Raw genomic sequence first — 21,565 nt, 5'->3', positions numbered from 1 at the left:
TGATTCTTGAAGACCCTTGTCCTGGCAACAACCTGAAATTCTTCATCGGGAATTTCAAATCCTCGTCTATATTCATTTATTTTCTTTGTATTGAATGTATTGCGGTGGCACTCTTGTCTATATTTAGTGCCAATTAAGTATTTTTTTTCCTTCTGTGTTTCTTCCTGTGCAGAGTAGGTTGTCTGGCTTTGGGGCAGCGAGAGGGAGGGAGGAAAGATGAAAAAGGAGAAGAAAGAGGAGGAGGAAGGAGGGAGGAGGGGCAGGGAGAAGGGGAGAGAGCAGAGACAGACAGAGGGCGGGAGACAGAGAGAGGATGAGGAGGAGGAGATGGAGCAGGAGGAGGAGGAGGAGGAGGAGGAGGAGGAGGAGGAGGAGGAGGAAGGAGATGAGAAGTAGGAAGGGGACGAGAGAAGGAGGAGCTGCTACAATGGAGCCCGGGAGACGGGGAGGAGGAGGGAGGGGGCAGTAAGGGGAGGCCTGGCTGTGGTTATAAACCCTGAGGGTGAACCGGGCGCCCCAGTCCCGGCCGGAGGAGGAGCATGGGACGGCGTGCGGGGCTCCTGCTGGCGTGGGCCTGCGGGCTCCTCAGCGCCGTCAGCGCCGAAGGTGAGGAGTTTGGGACGGTGTGTGGGGCTGGGCACAGGTGCCTGGGCCACCGAGCCCGGGCCCCGGGAGGGCGAGGCTCACCCTTCGGTCTTGGGCTCTGAGAAGGAGAAAGGCGCTCTCTACTTTGTCCAGTTCACACACATGGTCCACTGCTGGGCTTGAAAACCAAACCAAACCAAACACAATAAAACATAAAAGGGGCTCCAGTAATAAATACGAAAGCCCGGGAATGTCAGCTGGAAAGTTCTCCTGACATAAGCGGTGCCTCCCTCCATCCCAGTCTGTGTTAAATGCCTCCTGTAGGGGTTTGCAAGGAAACGAAGGTTTGGGACGCCTGTCTCATTCCTTTACCAACCATGTCACCTTCAACCACGATAAGGTGCCGACGGAGGAAGAGATTTCGTGGCCGATGCATTTCCCAGGAATGTGGCGAGGGTTACCCAGAGCTGCCCAAGCCGTTTTTTTATGGGATGGCCAGGGACCAGGATCTTGCATGAGTGACTTTATTATATTTTTAAATATATTTTTATTGATTTCAGAGAGGAAGGGACAGGGAGAGAGAGAGAGAAACATCAATGATGAGAGAGAATCACTGATCGGCTGCCTCCTGCACACCTCCTACGGGGGATCAAGCCCGAAACCAGGGCATGTGCCCTTGACTGGAATCGAACCTGGGACCCTTTCGTCCGCAGGCGGACGCTCTATCCACTGAGCCAAACCAGCTAGGGCGCATGCACGACTGTAAATATTTCCAGGCCATCTTCGCAGAAAAAGAAATCAAACACGGGGGTTGATAAAGGTCTAAAAAACCCCCAAAACAACCAGAAAAAACGAAAAGATAGTCTTCAGTGAGCTGTGATCACTGCTTGCTTATCAGTTGGATGTTTTATTTCACGCCAATTGAAAAAGAGCAGTTTTTGACCTAGACAAACATCCTTTTATGGGATATCACTTCTGTATGTGCATTTAAAACACCCATGGAAGGGAAAGAACTGGTGAAGATGGCCCTAAATCGCTTCCATGTGAGTGTCTGGCCTCCTGAAACATCATGTCATGTTTTCCCGCATATTATCTCCGTGCCCTGGCCGGTGGCTCAGCTGCATGAAGCATCGTCCCACCCACCGAGAGGTTGCAGGTTCCATTCCGGGTCAGGGCACATACCTAGGACTCCGTGTATACAGGAGGCAACTGATCTCTCTTTCTCTCTCTGTCTCTCTCTCAATTTATCTTTATTGTTGAAAGTATTACGATGTCCCCTTTTCCCTCATTCACTCCCTCCCCACCACCCCGCCCTCCCCTCACAGGCTTTCACCACACTGTCTGTGACCGCGGCTTATGCATACACGCATACGAGTTCTTTGGTTTATCTCTTCCCACCCACCCACCCTCCCTCACCCCTGCCTTCCCTCTGAGATTCTGAATTCTGTTCTTTGCTTTCATGTCTCTGGACCTGTTTTGTTCATCCGTTAATTTTGTTCATTGGGTTCCACAGAGCAGTGAGATCAGGTGATACAGCAGCCAGACCCACTCAGCAACATTACGGAGCTCAGTTGCGTCTTCGGGATGTTAGCTCTCTGGTCTGTGCGACGGTGGAGAGAATGCTTGTCTCCCAACGTTCTGATGCGTTCGGCGTCGCGCCCGGGTCTGGGAAGATGCTCAGTGCCTTTGCCTCCCCTCCGTACCCCAGCGGTCTCGTCTTCATTTCTCTTTCCTTGAGGAAGGGATTTCCATTTAGGCAGCGACCGCTCCAAAGGCATGAATCCCTAAGAGGAGAATTCAGGAGGGAGTGAGAAGGGTGACAAACATGGGAGAAATATGTTGTACTCCGTATCAGAAACACCACCAAGCCCTCCCCGAAGTCTAGCCTGAATCTCGCTAGTGACAGACAGTGGTGATGAAGAAATGGCGACGGTGATGAAGATGGTGCTGCTGCTGCTGACAGTTCAATGGTTATGACATTGGTGGTAGCAATAGCAGCTCTCAGTTAAGTGCTTTCTTTGTTCCCGACGCTATTCTACGGAGTCTATATGCATAAAACATCTGTTCCTCCTAATAACCCACCAGGCAGGTGACAGCATGGCCCTAGTTTTGTAGCAGAGAATCCAAGGCACAGAGGGGCTGGGTCATTTTCCTAAAGCCACTCAGCTTGCGGGTGACAACTGGGATTTGCGCTAAAGATTCTGAGAAAGCCTATTTCCTTTCTCTTTCTTTCTTTCTTTCTTTCTTTCTTTCTTTCTTTCTTTCTTTCTTTCTTTCTTTTTTTAAAAATATATTTTATTGATTTTTTACAGAGAGGAAGGGAGAGAGACAGAGAGTCAGAAACATCGATGAGAGAGAGAGACATCGATCAGCTGCCTCCTGCACACTCCCCACCGGGGATGTGCCCGCAACCAAGGTACATGCCCTTGACTGGAACCGAACCCGGGACCCTTCAGTCCGCAGGCCGACGCTCCATCCACTGAGCCAAACCGGTTTCGGCTCCTTTCTCTTTCTTTATTTTTATAATCCTCACCTGAGGATATGTTTTCATTGATTTTAAAGAGAGAAAAAGGGACAGGGAGAGAGAGAGAAACATCGATTGGTTACCTTCCAATGCGCCCTGCCGGGGGATGGAATCCACAACCTGGGCATGTGCCCTGACCTGGAGTCACACCATGACCTCCTGGTTCATAGGTCGACGCTCAACCACTGAGCCACGTCAGCTGGGCAGAGAGCATCTTTCTTTCTTCCTTCCTTCCTTCCTTCCTTCCTTTTTTTTTTTTTTTTAACATTTTTTCTCTTTTTTAATTGTTTAAAGTACTACAAATAGTAGTACATATGTCTCCCTTTTCCCCCCAATTGACCTTCCCCCAGCCACCCCTACACCCTGCACATGCCCTCACCTCCCTCCCAGTGTCTTGCGTCCATTGGTTATGCTTATGGGCATGCAAACAAGTCCTTCGGCTGATAGCTTACCACCCCCTGCCCCCCTCAACCCTCCCCTTCTTTAGCCACATCTCCGCACTGTCCATGCATATTTGTGTCCTCCTACTGGCATCTTTCACCTGTAAGGGACTCTCTCCCTCTTGCTGCCGCATTTCCTGCTCCTAGAGAAAGAAGTTTCATCTTTTGTACAGGTTGCCTGTTTAACACCTACAGGCATTGAGATGCAGCCTGCATCCTGGTCTTAGAGAAGCAGTTGAAGTTCTGCAAACAATGGCCAATGCCTTATTACTTTCTTTGAGATTTCCTGTAACTTCAATATTTGCCAGACATGAAAGGCCCCTAAGCTTGAATTCTGCAGCAATTTTTAGTGGCTATAAGTGCTCTATGGTTTGTGAAAATGTATGGCCAACCTGAGCGAGTCATCGGATAGGGGAGGAAATAATAACGATTTCTGTAAGAAGGGAACTCCTTATCCTTGCCACAAAATTGTCCCCATCTGCTACGTGCTTTCTATGCTCCGTGTGTGCCTCAGAGCCCTGAGGTACCTGTTCATTCACAGTATTTAAAATTTATTTTATTTTTTTGAGAGAGGAAGGGAGAGGGAGAGAGAGAAACAGGGATGTGAGAGAGAAACATCGATCAGCTGCCTCCTGCTGGTCCCCTGCTGGGGATCGAGTCCACAACCCGGGCATGTGCCCTGACCGGGAATCGGACGGGTGGCCTCTGGGTGCACAGGACGATGCCCAATCAACTGGGGCAAATATGTGTTCATCTCATCCTCACACCGAACCGATCGAGTTGAATGCAAAGGTTCTTTTTTAGCAGATGCTAAAACTAATTTGATCTCATTGTAAAAGCCAAGGATACTTCCATAAAACGTTCTTCAACTTGTACCTTTCAGAGAGGACCAAAAAGAAATAAGAACAGAAAAGAAGGGTGAAATGATAGGACACATATTTCCTACTATGATGTGGTTTATTCTGTAGGAAAGTGTGGGAAAAGTTAATTGCTGTTGCCTGCTGAATTTTTTGTTTTAAAAATAATTTTAATTTTTCCTGTTCAATAACAGTATTTGGAAACTATAGTTAAGGCAAAGGGGAAAATTAGAAATCTAATTTCTAATCACGCTATTAAAAATGAGCACTATTGCCGAAACCGGTTTGGCTCAGTGGATAAAGCGTCGGCCTGCGGACTGAAGGGTCCCGGGTTCGATTCCGGTCAAGGGCATGTACCTGGGTTGTGGGCATATCCCCAGTGGGGGATGTGCAGAAGGCAGCTGATCGATGTTTCTCTCTCATCGATGTTTCTAACTCTCTATCTCTCTCTCTTCCTCTCTGTAAAAAAATCAATAAAATATATTTTTTAAAAAATGAGCACTATTGAAATTTGGATGCATCACCTTTAAAATATTATGATTACTAGGATATAATTTGGTAAAATTTATTTTATTTCCAAGGCTAAATCTAATGAAATAAATATTTGTTTAAAATTGTGTCTTTCAGATTATGATGTGGCAACTACAGGTGAGTGGCTCAAAACTCTTTTATTACAGTTTCTTTATATATTTTGCAATAAAATGTGAAGTTGTTGAACATTATATTTTTTTTCCTGTAAGAAATCATATTTTTCATGAAAAACTGCTACTTTATGTCCTCGAACTTAAAAAAAGTACATTTTACGTTAAAAATCATTAAGGAAAAGGAAGAGAGCAATCAATTTTACTGTTAATATTTAAACGTGATCAAATATTTCATTAAAAAATGAGCACTATTGAAATTTGGATGCATCACCTTTAAAATATTATGAGTACTCGGATATAATTTGGTAAAATTTATTTTATTTCCAAGGCTAAATCTAGTGAAATAAATATTTCTTTAAAATTGTGTCTTTCAGTTTATGATATGCCAATTGCTGGTGAGTAGCTCAAAACTTTTATTACAGTTTCTTTTTTTAATTTATTTTTTCATATTTATTGTTCAGATTATTACATTTGTTCCTCTTTTTCCCCCCATTGCTCCCCTCCACCCAGTTCCCACCCCACCCTCTGCCCTTATCCCCCCACTGTCCTCATCCATAGGTGTACGATTTTTGTCCAGTCTCTTCCCACACCCCCACACCCCTTTTCCTCCCCCAATAATTGTCAGTCCACTCCCTTTCTATGCCCCTGATTCTATTATATTCACCAGTTTACTCTGTTCATCAGATTTTTTATTCACTTGATTTTCAGATTCACTTGTTGATAGATGTGTATTTGTTGTTCATAATTTTTATCTTTACCTTTTTCTTCTTCCTCTTCTTAAAGGATACCCTTCAGCATTTCATATAATGCTGGTTTGGTGGTGATTAACTCCTTTAGCTTTTTCTTATGAGTGAAGCTCTTTATCTGACCTTCAATTCTGAATGATAGCTTTGCTGGATAAAGTAATCTTGGTGGTAGGTTCTTGCTATTCATCACTTTGAATATTTCTTGCCACTCCCTTCTGGCCTGCAAAGTTTCTGTTGAGAAATCAGCTTACAGTTGTATGGGTACTCCCTTGTAGGTAACTGACTGTTTTTCTCTTGCTGCTTTTAAGATTCTCTCTTTGTCTTTTGCCCTTGGCATTTTAATTATGATGTGTCTTGGTGTGGTCCTCTTTGGATTCCTTCTGTTTGGGGTTCTCTGCGCTTCCTGGACTTGTAAGTCTATTATTTCACAAGGTAGGGAAGTTTTCTGTCATGATTTCTTCAAATAGGTTTTCAATATCTTGCTCTCTCTCTTCTTCTGGCACCCCTATAATTCAGATGTTGGTACACTTGAAGTTGTCCCAGAGGCTCCTTACACTATCTTGATCTTTTAGGATTCTTTTTTCTTTTTCTTTTCCGGTTGGGTGTTTTTTGCTTTTTCGTATTTTAAATCTTTGACTTGATTTTGGGATCCTCTTGTCTGCTGTTGGATCTCTGTATATTATTCTTTATTTCAGTCAGTGTATGCTTAATTTCTAGTTGGTCCTTTTTCATATCCTCGAGAGTCTCACTAAATTTATCGGCGGTTTCTAGAAAATTCTTGAAAAACCTTATAATTGTGGTTTTGAACTCTATATCCAGCAGTTTGCTTTCCTCCATTTCTGTCATTTGTGATCTGTTCCTTTGTTTCCGCATTTTGGCTGCTTCCATGTGTTGATAGAGTGGCTTTGTGTGCTAGGTGTCCTATAGGGCCCAGTGGCTCAGCCTCCCCAATTACCTGAGGTAGACACTCTTGGTGAACCCCTTTGTGGGCTGTGTGCACAGTCTTTTGTAGTTAAGCCTTGGTTGTTGTTGGTATCAATTGACCTCCAGGCCAATTGTCTGTGAGAATCAGCTGTGCATACAGTCGGAGAACTTCTGTGCTGAAGACTCCCTTATGAGCCAAGACTTGCTTCAGTGGGGCTTTGGTGCTCTCTGAGTCTGCCCCCTGAGTGTGTCCCTTATGGATCTGAGGAGTTGTAATCTAGATGGTCCCAATCTGACCACTGGGTACACAGGCTCTTGGATCTCTAAGGAGGTGCTAATTTAGCCTCTGCCTGAAGCTACTCAGCAGGAGGTACACAGAGATCTGCAGATTCCTCTTCCTTATTTGGGGTATGGAGGTGCCCAGATGAGGCCCAGCTGTGAAGCAATTCAAGCTTCTGTGGGGCTTTGGGCCTTCTTTTGAATGTTCTGGGTCTCTCTGACCCAGCTGCAGTTTGTTAGGTAATTTTAGATCTCAAATGGCCAACCTATTCATATGCAAAAGCCTCTGTTAGCAGCTTGGGTGGGGCGGGGTCTCAGGGAATCAACAGGTCGGAGCAAACAGCTATGGCTGATCCTCAGCCCAGCCCTAAGGGGCCCGGGGTCTCAGTGAATCATCTCAGTGTCCTGTGGTTATTGCTGCAAGCACCTGAGAGAAAGCCGCCCTTGAGTTCTGCCTGCTGCCAGACAGTCCAGTTTCTCCCATATGGGTCTGGGTCCCCAGAGACTCTCCCGGAACTGGAGTTCAGAGCAGTCTGGAGGTTGAGACTCCCTCCTGATTGGAAAAGACACCAGCATCCTCTGTTGCCAGCCCTTTCCTCAGGCGCCCGCCTCTGTACCTCTGCACTTTACTTCCGCACTTCCCCTGAGTCTCAGTGTGCTTTTCTCTTTCCTTCTAGTTGTAGAATTTCCACTTAGCCAGCCTTCCTGTGGTTCTGGATGATGTCTGTTTTGTCTTTTAGTTGTATTTTTGAAGTGGTTGTGCGAGACAGCCATTTCAGGTGTTTACCTATGCCACCATCTTGGTTTCTCAACCTACACTTTCTTTTTATATTTCGCAATAAAATGTGAAGTTGTTGAACATTATATATTTTTTTCCTGTAAGAAATCATATTTTTCATGCAAAACTACTACTTGATGTCCTTGAACATAAAAAAAGTACATTCTATGTTAAAATGCTTAAGGAAAAGGAAGAGAGCAATCAATCTTACTGTTAATATTTTCACGTGATCAAATATTTCATTATATACAACCTTATAATGTGACTTTCCTTTTGCAGAACTAGTCTTATAGAACATAAGGGAGATGCCTTTTGTCACCTACAGATGAAGTCCAAAATTTTCCATTCCTATGTTATATCTCCTGTTTGCTCGTACGACATTATAAAGCCATATTTTACTTTAAAATTCCCGTAGTGATGAACATTTTTGGATTGATTTCTATTTGTTGTGCTATTATTCGCCATGCTAAAATGAACATTCTTAACCTGAATGTCATTCCAAGCAAAACCAGGGAAGTACAGAGCTCAGGGGTGTCTACTTTGACCAGTGCTCGTTAACCTTATCGGGGGAGGGGGTGTTCTAACGTAGGTGATACTACAAAAAGGAAATAGCCTGTAAGCCTACAGAAAATTATGGGCAGCATTATTTTATGATGGTAAACTTAAAAGTGCCTAGGAACACTGGGAAAGATGACGAGTTTTAAGAGAAGACGCTGGCTATGTGGCTGGATATAAGACAAACATACACAGTCAATCGTTTTTCTCCTTGCTGGTAAGAACTTACTACATGTTGATGAAAAGGAAGCACTCTACTTTACATCAATGGTGAAAACCGCCGTGGAGTGAAATCGGCAAGCAATGTGCAGGACTTAGGGGAAGTCAATGATAACATCGTCCTGAAGAACATAAAGTGATTCTAAAACACAGACTCTCACGCCGTGTTCTTGGTTGGAAGACATAAGAGCAAAATAAACATCAGCTTCAAATTTTATTTTTCAGAAACGATGCCATACTTTCCAGAAATGAAAGGTAGGTTGACCATAAAACGTTTACTATGGCCCTGGCTGGTGTGGGTCACTGTTTAGAGCACTGGCCTGCCCACTGAAGGGTCGCTGGTTCCAGATGTTTCTCCTTCTCTCCCTCCTTTTCACTCTCTCTAAATATATATATTTATTATATATTTATTATATAGGTGAGCCTGGCTTCTGGCTGAGTGGTGCTCCGCCTGTGGGAGCACACTGACCACCAGGGGGCAGCTCCTGCGTTGAGCATCTGTCCCTTGGTGGTCAGTGCAAGTCATAGCGACTGGCCGACCGGTCGTTCCGGTCATTCTGGTCATTCGGTCATAACGGTTGCTTAGGCTTTTATATATACAGAGAGAGATGGGTAGATTCAGACATCCATATGGACCTGGAAAAAGTGTGGAAAGATACAAGCCTACATTCTGTGTGTCTGTGTGCACGTGTGTGTGCACATGGGTGTGTGTGAAGACGGAAGAGGGTGAAGAAAAGAGGCAGAAGGGAAATCGTTTAATAGATAAATGGCCACATGTATGTTTCTAAGCTTAGGGTCGGTTTCTGGAACTGAGGCTGGATGCTAAGCAAAATGTCAAGGCCGTTCATGCGATGGGAATAGTGGGACAGGGGTGCGTGTCTAAAGCTAACCCTTCGTGGGGAGAGAGGCCCAGCAGCCCCGCTTCTGGGGGTGGATAAGCTCCAGCAGAACGCAGGTGGGGGGCTCCAGGCAGGGCGGAACCACCCTTCTGAGGAGAGGGGCATGGCAGCACCTCAACCCGCCGCCCAGAGATGGAGGCAGTGTGTTCGTTTTCTCTAGATGGCAAGTGTTTCTTTCCGTTCCGCTATAAGGACAACCTGTACTACGACTGTATCAAGTTCAAGGCCAAGCACAAGTGGTGCTCCGTGACGGAGAACTTTGAAGGCTACTGGAAGTACTGCTCCGAGAAAGGCGAGTGCCTGCCTCTGACGACCTCAGGGGGCATCTTCAGCCCAGCGCTGAGCGTCTCTGTGGTCCTCATACGGTTCTGCACATGGGATGCACAGTCCTAGTAGCCACTTGGCTCAGTGGTGGGAGCGCTGACCTGTGGACTGAAGGGTTGCAGGTTCGACTCCAGTGAAGGGTGTGTACTTGGGTTGTAGGTTCGATGCCCAGCCCTGATTGGGGACACCTGGGGAAGGCAACCAACTGATGTGTTGCTCTCACATCGATGTTTCTCTCTCTCTCTCTCTCTCTCTCTCTCTCTCTCTCTCTCTCTCTCTCTCCTTTCCCCTTCCCTGCCACTTTTTCTAAAAACCATTGGGAAAATATCCTTGGGTGAGGATTAGCAAAACAAAAGAAAACAAATGGAATGCACAGGCCATTACATTGTGAAAATAAGTTGTGTGCAGGTCTCTGATGGTACGGAAACCACAGGGCACCAAAGACAGATGAGTGCTTCAAGCGCATTCAGATACATCTGTGGGCAGCAGAACCCCCACCCGCCACCAATGCTGCTGCCGTATGCGCTGGGTGGAATAGAGCAAGAGTGGAAAAGTGTGGGTGCTCTCGTGCTCGTGTGCGTGGGCGTGCGTGGGTGTTAGGATGAAGAGGAGGCACCGGATAGGAAGGTTTCTTATTCCCATGGCTTCTTTCTTCTCCGCAGACTTCGCAAAATGCGTGTTTCCCTTCTGGTTCAGACGCACCATCTACTGGGGATGTACCGACGACTCGGAAGCATTTGGGAAACGATGGTGCTCACTGACCCGGAATTTCAACAAAGAGAAGGTCTGGAAGTATTGCGATAACATGTACTTGCCTCAACCCTGAAGGGGTGCACGGACCCTCAGGGGAGCGAACCTACAGCGTTTGCTGGGGAGGGGAGGGGAGGTAGGACGCTCCCTGAGATGCGATTTGAAGGGGATCCAGCTGGTGGAAATGAGAAGAAGTGATGGATGTTACTTCCTGTCCTGGACAAACATAGGTTTTCCTCCAAAATCTTCCAGACTCTCTTGGTCTTTGTCTATCAGCAAAGAATCCACAGAGCATTCTGAAGTCCATGGGGATGGTGGTCCCCAAGATGAAAGAAGCTGGATCCCTGCCAACTAGATGCACCCTCATTGGATTTCCTATGAGCAAGACATAAAATGTTCTTGGGTGAAGCTTCTGATACTTTGGAGTTTGTTACAATAGCTGTTCTCACTACCCTGATAAATGCATACTTTTAAAATACAAATCCAGGGTCTCATGGACACGAGTGCTTGCCTAGTGGCCCCAAGTTAGGAATCTCTGGAGTATAGAATGTGATCATTGAAAAAGAACTTCATGGGCCCGGCTGGCGTGGCTCAGCGGTTGAGCTTCGAGCTATGAACTAGGAGGTCATGGTTTGATTCCTGGTGAGGGCACATGCTGGCTCAATCCCCAGTAGGGGACATGCAGGAGGCAGCCGGTCAATGATTCTCTCTCATTACTGATGTTTCTCTCTCTCTCCCTCTCCCTTCTTCTCTGAAATCAATAAAAATACATTTTTTTAAAAAAGAAAAGGACTTCATGGAATTAAAGTGCATGAATATGAGTGTTTTTTGAGTTTTAGCCAAGGGACAAAGACGTGCCAGGCAGAAAAGGATTCTAACTGTTGAGAATGTTTCGCCATAACTTGCATGATTAACTAGATAATCAAGGTCTCACTATGCCGACCGTACAATCTTTGGGTGGTTAATTAATTAAAAATTTGGGGGGGGTGGCTAATTTAGATTCCTAGATACATTAAGAGTGTAGCCCTGGCTGGCTTGCTCAGTTGGTTGGAACCTCAATCCGTGCACCAAAAGGTTGCAGGTTTGATTTCCAGCCAGGGCACACACCTAGGTGTCGTTTTGGTCCTGAGTTCAGGCACGTATAGGAGGCAACCAATCAATGTTTCTCTCTCTTTTCCTTCCTTTCTCTTTAAAATTAATAAAAAGCATATCCTCAGGTGAGGGAATAACATTATACTAAGTGAAATAAGCCAGTCAGAAAGATTAATATCACATGATCTCACTCATATGTGGGATATAATGATCAACATAATTTGATGAACAAGAATAGATCGATCTAGGGACAAATGGTAGAGGATGAGATGGGGGGCGGTTAAAGAGCAACCAAAGGACGTGTATGCATGCATATTAGCATAACCAATGGACACAGACACTGGGGCGGTGGGGGCTTGCCTGGGGTGGGAATGGCTGGGGAAAGGGGGGGGGGCTCAATTGGGGAAAAAAGAGACATATGTAAAACTTTAGACAATAAAAAAAGAGCGTAGCCCCCCACATACTAGAACGGCTACTACGGAAAAAGAGGCAGAGAATAACAAGTGCTGGCAAGAATGTGGAGAAATCGAAACACTAGTGCCCTGTCGATGAGAATGTAAAATGGTACGGCTGCTGTGGAAAACAGTATGACAGTTTCTCAAAGAAAATTAAAAATATATATAATTATTGTATGACCCAGCAGTTCCACTTCTGGGCACACGCCCCAAAAAACTGACAGCAGGACCTCAAAGAGATGTTTGTTCACCCGGGTCCATGGCAGTATTACTTGCCAAAGCCAAAGGGCGGAAGCCACCCAAGTGTCCATCAGTGGGTGGATGGAGAAACCAAATGTGGTGTCTATGCAGACAGTGGAATATTATTCATCTTTGAAAGGAAAACAAATGCTGACACATGCTATGACATAGATGAACCTGGAGGAAATTATGCTGAGTGAAGTAAGCCAGTCACAAAAGGACGAATATTGCATGAGTCCCTTTATGTGAGGCACCTAGAGTAGCTGAACTCATAGAGACAGAGAGTCCAATGGTGGTTGTCAGAGTCTGGGGAGTGAGGGCGTGGAATAGAAGTTGTTTAATGAGGACAAAATGAGAAGAGTCCTGAGTACTGGTTCCCAGCAATGTACTTAACATTACTCAGCTGTGCACTTCAAAGCGCTTAAGACGGTAAACTTTATGTTCTGTGTATTTTATTACAATTTTTTTTAGCAGTTAAATTTATTTTTATTTTTATTTTTTTTATTGCTTAAAGTATGACAAAGGGTATTACATATGTCTTCTTTTTCCCCCCGCCCTTGACAATCCCCTGGCCTCCCCTACCCCCCAATGCCTTACGTCCATTGGTTATGCTCATATGCATGCATACAAGTCCTTCATTGATCTCTTACCGCTCCCTTCTGCCCCCCTACCCTCCCCGGCCTTCCCACTGCAGTTTGACAGTCTGTTTGAGGCAGCTCTGCCTCTGTATCTATTTTTGTTCATATGTTTATAATGGTCTTTATTATCCATGAATGAGTGAGATCATGTGGTAGTTTTCCTTCATTGACTGGCTGATTTCACTTAGCATAATGCTCTCCAGTTCCATCCATGCCGTTGCAAATGGTAAGAATTCCTTCTTTTTTACGGCAGCATAGTATTCCATCGTGTAGATGTACCACAGTTTTCTAATCCTTTCATCTACTGATGGGCACTTAGGCTGTTTCCAGATCTTAGCTATGGTGAATTGTGCTGCTATGAACATATGGGTGCATATATCCTTTCTGATTGGTGCTTCTGGTTTCTTGGGATATATTCCTAGAAGTGGGATCACTGGGTCAAATGGGAGTTCCATTTTTAGTTTTTTGAGGAAACTCCATACTGTCTTCCATAGTGGCTGCACCAGTCTGCATTCCCACCAGCAGTGCACGAGTGTTCCCTTTTCTCTGCATCCTCTCCAGCACTTGTCGTTTGTTGATTTGTTGATGATAGCCAATCTGACAGGTGTGAGATGGTACCTCATTGTTGTTTTGATTTGCATCTCTCGGATGATTAGTGATTTTGAGCATGTTTTCATATGTCTCTTGGCTTTCTGAATGTCCTCCTTTGAAAGGTGTCTATTTAGATCCTTTGCCCATTTTTTGATTGGATTGTTTATCTTCCTTTTGTTAAGCTGTATGAGTTCCCTATAAATTTTGGAGATTAGGCCCTTATCAGATATGACATTGGCAAATATGTTCTCCCACGCAGCAGGCTTTCCTGTTGTTTTGTTGACGGTTTCTTTTGCTGTGCAGAAGTTTTTTATTTTGATGTAGTCCCACTTGTTTATTTTCTCTTTAGTTTCAAGTGCCCTAGGAGCTGTATCAGTGAAGAAATTGCTTCGGCATATGTCTGAGATTTTGTTGCCTTTGGATTCTTCTAGAATTTTTATGGTTTCTTGTCATACATTTAAGTCCTTTATCCGTTTTGAGTTTATTCTTGTGTATGGTGTAAGTTGGTGGTCTAGTTTCATTTTCTTGCATGTATCTGACCAATTTTCCCAACAGCATTTATTGAAGAGACTATCTTGACTCCATTGTATGTTCTTGCCTCCTTTGTCAAATATTAATTGAGCATATTGGTTCGGGCCAATTTCTGGGCTCTCTATTCTAGTCCATTGATCTATATGTCTGTTCTTGTGCCAGTACCAGGCAGTTTTGAGAACAGTGGCTTTGTAATACAGCTTGATATCTGGTATTGAGATCCCACCTACTTTGTTCTTTCTCAGGATCGCTGCAGCTATTCGGGGTCTTTTTTTATTCCAGATGAATTTTTGGAGAGTTCGTTCTAAATCTGTGAAGTATGCCCTTGGTATTTTAATGGGAAGTGCATTGAATTTATAGATTGCTTTGGGTAGTATGGACATTTTAATGATATTGATTCTACCAATCCATGAACACGGTATGTTCTTCCATCTATGTATGTCTTCCTCTATCTCTTTTTTCAACGTCCTGTAGTTTTCTGAGTAGAGGTCTTTTACCTCTTTAGTTAAGTTTATTCCTAGGTAGCTTAATTTTTTTGGTGCGATGGTAAATGGGATTGTTTTTTTAGTCTCTCTTTCTGAAAGTTCACTATTGGTGTATAGAAATGCCTTAGATTTCTTGGGGTTAATTTTGTATCCTGCTACATTGTTAAATTCATGTATTAAGTCTAGTAGTTTTTTGATGGAGTCTTTAGGGTTTTGTGTGTATAATATCATGTCGTCTGCAAATAAGGACAGTTTTACTTCCTCTTTTCCAATTTGGATGCCTTTTATTTCTTCTTCTTGCCGAATTGCAATGGCTAACACTTCCAGTACTATGTTGAACAGGAGTGGTGAGAGGGGGCATCCCTGTCTTGTTCCTGTTCTTAGAGGAAATGGTATTAGTTTTTGTCCATTGAGTATGATGTTGGCTGTGGGCTTGTCATATATGGCTTTTATTATGTTGAGGTATGATCCTTCTATTCCCACCTTGATGAGAGTTTTTATCAAAAATGGGTGTTGGATTTTGTCAAATGCTTTTTCTGCATCAATTGATATGACTATGTGGATTTTTCTTTTAATTTGTTTATGTGATGTATCACATTTATTGATTTTTGGATATTGTACCATCCTTGCATCCCCGGAATAAATCCTACTTGGTCATGGTGTATGATCTTTCTGATGTACTGCTGGATCCGATTTGCTAAGATTTTGTTGAGGATTTTGGCATCTATGTTCATGAGGGATATTGGCCTGTAATTCTCTTTCATTGTGTTGTCTTTACCTCGTTTTGGTATTAGGGTGATGCTGACTTCATAGAATGAACTTGGAAGTGTTCCTTCCTCTTGAATTTTTTGTAGTAGTCTGAGGAGGATAGGGTTTAGTTCTTCCTTGAATGTTTGGTAAAACTCCCCTGTGAAGCCATTTGGTCCTGGGCTTTTGTTTGCTGGAAGCTTTTTGATGGCTGCTTCAATTTCTTCCGTAGTTATTGGCCTATTGAGACTTTTAGATTCTTCCTGATTGAGTTTTGGAATGTTGTATTTTTCTAGGAATTTGTCCATTTCCTCCAGGTTGTCTAGTTTGTTGGAGTAGAGTTGTCCATAGTATTTTTTAGCAATCATTTGTATTTCTGTGGGGTCTGTTGTTATTTCGCCTCTATCATTTCTGATTTTGTTTATTTGGGTCCTCTCTCTTTGCTTCTTGATGAGCCTGGCTAGAGGTTTGTCAATCTTGTTTATCCTTTCAAAGAACCAGCTCTTGGTTTCATTGATTTCCTGTCTTGTTTTTTTGGTCTCTATGTCATTTATTTCTGCTCTAATCTTTATTATCCCCTTCCTTTTGCTCACTCTGGGGTTTTCTTGTTGCTCTCTTTCTAATTTCTTGAGATGTAGAGTTAGATGATTTACTACCATTTTTTCTTGTTTTTTTGAGATAGGCTTGTAGAGCTATAAACTTCCCTCTCAGGACTGCTTTCATTGTGTCCCGTAGGTTTTGGATTGTTGTGTTTTCATTGTCATTAGTTTCCAGGATGTCTTTAATTTCTTCTTTGATCTCATTGGTAACCCAATCAATATTTAATAACATGCTATTCAGCTTCCAAGTGTTTGAGTATTTTGGGTTGTTTTTATTGTAGTTTATTTCTAATATTATGCCATCGTGGTCTGAGAAGATGCTTGGTATGATTTCAATCTTCTTGAATTTGGGGAGACTTTGTTTGTGACCCAATATGTGGTCGATTTTTGAAGATGTCCCATGAGCACTTGAGAAGAACGTATATTTTGTGGCTTTGGGGTGAAGTGTTCTGAAGATGTCAATTAAGTCCATCTGATCTAGTGACTCATTTAGGATTGCTGTTTCTTTGCTGATTGTTTGTCTAGAGGATTTATACAGTGATGTCAATGGTGTATTAAAGTCCCCTACTATGATTGTATTGTTGTCGATCTCTCCTTTGATATCTTTCAGGAGTTTTTTTAAATGTATTTGGGTGCTCCTGCGTTGGGTGCATATATGTTTACCAGGGTTATATCTTCTTGTTGTATTGATCCCTTTAGTATTATGAAGTGGCCTTCCTTATCTCTTGTTATGGCCTTCACTTTGAGGTCTATTTTGTCCGATATAAGTATTGCTACCCCAGCTTTCTTTTCATTTTCATTTCCATTTGCCTGAAAGATATTTTTCCATCCCTTCACTTTCAGTCTGTGTGAGTCCCTTCTTCTGAGGTGGGTCTCTTGTAGACAGCAAATGTATCGGTCATATTTTTTACCCATTCAGCCACTCAATGTTTTTTGGTTGGAGCATTTAGTCCATTTACGTTTAAAGTTATTATTGAAAGGTACTTGTTTGTAGCCATTTCTTTTTTTTGTGTGGCTGTTTTCTTTCTGAGCTTTTTATTTCTTCTTTTTACACCAGTCCCTTTAGCATTTCTTACATTGCTGGGTTGGTGGTGATAAACTCCCTTAGCCTTTTTTTGTCTGTGAAGCTTCTTATTTCCCCTTCAATTTTGAATGATAGCCTTGCTGGATAGAGTATTCTTGGATTCAGTCCTTTGTTTTGCATCACTTTGTAAATTTCCATCTATTCTTTTCTGGCCTGATGTGTTTCTGTTGAGAAATCATTTGATAATCTAATGGGAGATCCCTTGTATGTAACTTTACGTCTCTTTTGCAGCCTGTAAGATTCTCTCTTTGTCCTGAACATTTGCCATGTTAATTATAATGTGTCTTGGTGTGGGTCTTTTAGGGTTCACCTTGTTTGGGACTCTCTGTGCTTGTGTGACTTTTTTCTTCCCCACCTCAGGGAAGTTTTCTGATATTATTTCTTCAAATAGGTTTTCTAATCCTTGTTCCTCTTTCTGTTGTTCTGGCACCCCTATTATTCGTATGTTGTTTTGTTTCATGTTGTCCCAAACCTCCCTTAGGCTCTCCTCCTGTCTTTTATTTTTTTTCTCCAATTGCAGTTCAGTTTGGGTGTGTTTTGCTTCCTTGTCTTCTAATTCACTAATTCGGTCCTCCGCTTCTCCTAGTCTACTGTTGATACTTTCAATGGTGTTTTTTATTGCAGCTATATCGCTCTTCATTTCTTCTTGGGTCTTACATAAGTTATTGATTTTTCCATCTGTTTCTTCTTGCTTCTTGCATAAGTTGTTGATTTTTTCCTCCATCGGTTTATGCACTCTAGGACCCTTATTCTGAATTCTTTTTCTGTCATGTTGCATGCCTCTGTATCACTTAGCTGCTTTTCTGACAAGTCCTCCTTTTCTTTCCTTTGAGGGTTTCTTTGTCTACCCATGTTTGAGCTCACCAACATATCTAGATGTTGAGTCGTTCAGTGGCTGCTCCCTGGGTGGCATTGGCTCCTCGGGCTGTGGTTGCTCCTTGGGCGGTTGTGGTAGCAGCTGCTCCTCAGTTGGCAGCAGCTCCTCTGGTGGGTGCTGTTCACAGCTGTGGTGGCTCTTCTGGCTGGTGCGGGGAGGCTTCACATACAGCTGCTGTTCCTCAGACAGAGGGTGTGGTGATCAGGCGGCTGCTGTTGCTTGGATCTGCTGCATTGATTTAAAGGCACAAAATACAACACAACAAGGCACAACATAGCAGGCACTGAACACAAATGTATTTACAATATTAATAACCCCAAATAAAGGTGACCACCCGAGTTAAGAGAATTGAGGGATAAGGAAGAAAGAAGAGAAAAAGATAAAAGAGAAAAAAGAAAAAAGAAAAAAAAAAGAGTGCAAAAATGAAATTGGGAAAAAGGAGGGGAAAAACAACAACAACAAAAGGGTGAAAAGAGAGAATGAAGTAGAAGAGGGGAAGAGACTATTTATATGAGGAGGAAATCTCTGATAGTACCACCACTAATCCCAACAAATTCCAGCAACAGATCCCTGGAGATGATTGCAAACGACAAACAATAATATCAAGTGAGGCAAAGGAAAACAGAAGCACAAAAATAACCGGGCAGGGGGGATGGGGGGACCAGCAGAAAAATAAAAAGCAAAAGCAAAACAACCTCATAACCAATCCTAAAAAAACACACAAAAAACCAATATACTCAACAATCAAGCAAACAACAACAAAAACAATAGAAAGATAAAAGAAAAAAAATTTTGGATAGTGAAGAAAGATAAGGGAGAGTAGTGGATTGGAAATAGGATATATAAGTAGGGTGAAATTTTGACAGGGGGTAAAAAGAAGGAATAGGGAAAATCTAAAGCAGGAATAGGGTAAGAGAAACAGGACAACAAAAGGGGAAAAGTGAGGAAGAGGGTTTTAGCATAAAGGTAAAATTGAGGTAGAGAAAAATGATGCTAAGGGAATGATGAAAATAGAATGTAGAACACTAATCCCAAAATAAAATAAAGAGAAAATAAAATGGCACTTTAAAAAATGGTAAAATGGCAGCAGTAATAATACTGGTTAAAAATAAAAATGTAGTAATTAAAAGGGTAAAATCAGGTGATGGAAAAAGAAAAAGAAAAAATTGGTTTCTTAATTAAAAGGTGAAAAAAGAATAAAAAAATAAATAAAAATTTGCAGTAGTGAAGGTCCTTCGGTTCTTCTACTCTTCAGTCTGGCTCGCCTTAGTCCTGCCAGGTATTCAGGAGAATGTTGAATTTCCCTGCAATACACTGTTCCTCCATGTTGTAAACCACAGTCCTGATTTTAAAGCAGGCCGTTTTTGTGTCCCAGACTGCCTTAATTTGTGTTTACCTAAGAGTCAGTTTGTGGTTCAGCCTCTGGGTGGCAGTGTTTCTGGATTGGCCTCCGAGGCTATATGGCTTCTCTATCCAGTAGCAAGGGTTTATTTTCTCTATTGCACTTAAAACTGGTTTGGGGAGGTCAACTGTCCGGAGCTGGTTCTATAATCATTACCCTGCTCTGTGTTGTTGCTGGGACTGAAAGTCCCTCTATAGGACAGACCCTGTTAACTCCCAGGGACTAATCAGATCATTTTATTTTTATTTTTTTTTTTAAATTAAATCTTTATTGTTCAGATTATTACATTTGTTCCTCTTTTTTCCCCTCCATAACTCCCCTCAACCCAGTTCCCGCCCCACCCTCCGCCCTCACTCCCCACCCACTGTCCTCATCCATAGGTGCACGATTTTTGTCCAGTCTCTTCCCGCATCTCCCACACCCCTTTCCCCCCCAAGAATAGTCAGTCCACTCCCTTTCTATGTCCCTGATTCTGTTATAATCACCAGTTCATTCTGTTCATCGGATTATTTATTCACTTGATTCTTAGATTCACTTGTTGATAGATGCATATTTGTTGTTCATAATTTGTATCTTTACCTTTTTCTTCCTCTTCCTCTTCTTAAAGGATACCTTTCAGCATTTCATATAATCCTGGTTTGGTGGTGATGAACTCCTTTAGCTTTTCCTTATCTGTGAAGCTCTTTATCTGACCTTCAATTCTGAATGATAGCTTTGCTGGATAAAGTAATCTTGGTTGTAGGTTCTTGCTATTCATCATTTTGAATATTTCTTGCCACTCCCTTCTGGCCTGCAAAGTTTCTGTTGAGAAATCAGCTGACAGTCGTATGGGTATGCTTCCTTGGTGCACCCCCTAGTGGTCTTTGTTTGCAGTCCTATAGTTAAATCTTGATTGTTGTAGCTAATTCCAGGGAGGGTTTGACCTCCAGGCCAAGTGGCTATGAGAATCAGCTGTGTCTGCAGTGAGAGAACTTCTGTCCTCTAGGGAGGTGCTAATCTAGCCTTTGCCTGAGGCTATCCGGCAAAGGCCTCTGTGCAGGGCTTGGGCAGGGCGGGTCACACAGGATCAATAGGGTGGGCCGGAGAGAGCAGTTATGGCGGCTCTCAGTCCTGTCCCCAGGGGCTCTGCCTCTCTGAGTCCCAGCAACGGCTGCAAACCTTGGAGAGAAAGCTGCACTCGCTCTGACCGAAGCCAGACAGTCCCACTTCTCCCGTTTGAGTCTGGGTCCCTAAAGACTCGCCTGTATCTGGAGCTCAGAGTCTGCGACTCCCTCCCGATTGAAAATGCCAACCGCGCCCTCCGCCGCCAGCCCGCTTGGCGCACTCCACGCCTCAGAATTTGACTTCAGCACTGCGCCTCCTCTGAGTGCGTTTCTCTTTCCTCCTAGTTGTAGGACTTCCACTCAGCCAGCGTTCCTGTGGTTCTGGGTGATGTCCCTTCTGTCTTTTAGTTTCACTTTTGAAGTAGTTGTTCAAAGCAGCAAACTCCGGCGTTAACCTATGCCGCCATCTTGGTTCTCTCCTAATCAGATCATTTTAATCCTTCATCTCGTTTAGGAGGAATCTAGGTGTGGATGTGCTCCTTGCCTGGGGGCTGGAGGGAGGAATCCTAACCTCCGGAGAGAATGGCTGCCCCAGTTCTGGGCTCAGGGGTGACTCAGCACTCAATTTGCTGCTACCTCTCCTGGCTCCCCTTCTCTCCGCAGCCTCTCCCCAGATTCCACTCGTCTGCACCTTCTCCCTCTCTTCAGCACAGGTGAGTGTCTGTATCTGAAATGTCCTATGAACATGGTTCAGTGAAAACAAACAAACAAATGCCAGCAGTGGAAACGGGGAAGGCTGAGTCTCTGTAAGCTCCTCCCTTACCGGCACTGCATGGTCTGGTCAGCTCTTCATGCTGCCCCTTTTAGGCTCAGTCCTCCGTAATTACAGAACCCAGATCTCAAATCCCCCGGCGCCAACAGTCCCACGGATCTCCTTTCCCCAGTCAGTGGCTGTGCCTGTCCCAAGAGACGCGGCTGTCTGCCACGCGGTCTCCCTCTGGCCCTCTGGGCTCAGAGGTCTGGCAAACTTTCCTGCCCAGATCCCTGTTTTTTTTACCTTTCCAGGGGAGCTCTGCCCTTCCCGGCTGTAAACTGTCTCACCAGCTGAGTAATTTCACCAATTTGGGGTGGGTGTTATTAGTTTCAGCTGCTTACTCCATTTGCTCTGTGACAAGACCTGGGATGCATCTGCCTATACTGCCGCCATCTTGAATCTCTCTTTATTCAGGAATAACATTCTTAACATTAAAATAAACT

The 21,565-nt window shown here is 43.6% G+C and overlaps 1 protein-coding gene across 1 annotated transcript; it reads left to right on the top strand.

The window, feature by feature from the left end:
• The first annotated feature begins 239 nt into the window (after positions 1-239).
• On the top strand, positions 240-11,303 carry LOC308530912 (binder of sperm protein homolog 1-like). The gene is made up of 6 exons (XM_081107681.1): positions 240-606; positions 5,034-5,054; positions 5,425-5,445; positions 8,777-8,806; positions 9,611-9,742; positions 10,437-11,303. The coding sequence occupies exons 1-6, from the start codon at positions 540-542 to the stop codon at positions 10,598-10,600; spliced, it is 435 nt and encodes a 144-aa protein (XP_080963807.1). The 5' UTR covers positions 240-539; the 3' UTR covers positions 10,601-11,303.
• Positions 11,304-21,565: the final 10,262 nt, after the last annotated feature.

Source organism: Myotis nattereri, assembly GCF_964212035.1.
Source record: "Myotis nattereri genome assembly, chromosome: 15".
In the NCBI taxonomy this organism is placed as follows: Eukaryota; Metazoa; Chordata; class Mammalia; order Chiroptera; family Vespertilionidae; genus Myotis; species Myotis nattereri.
This window is presented reverse-complemented; position numbering and strand designations above follow the sequence as displayed.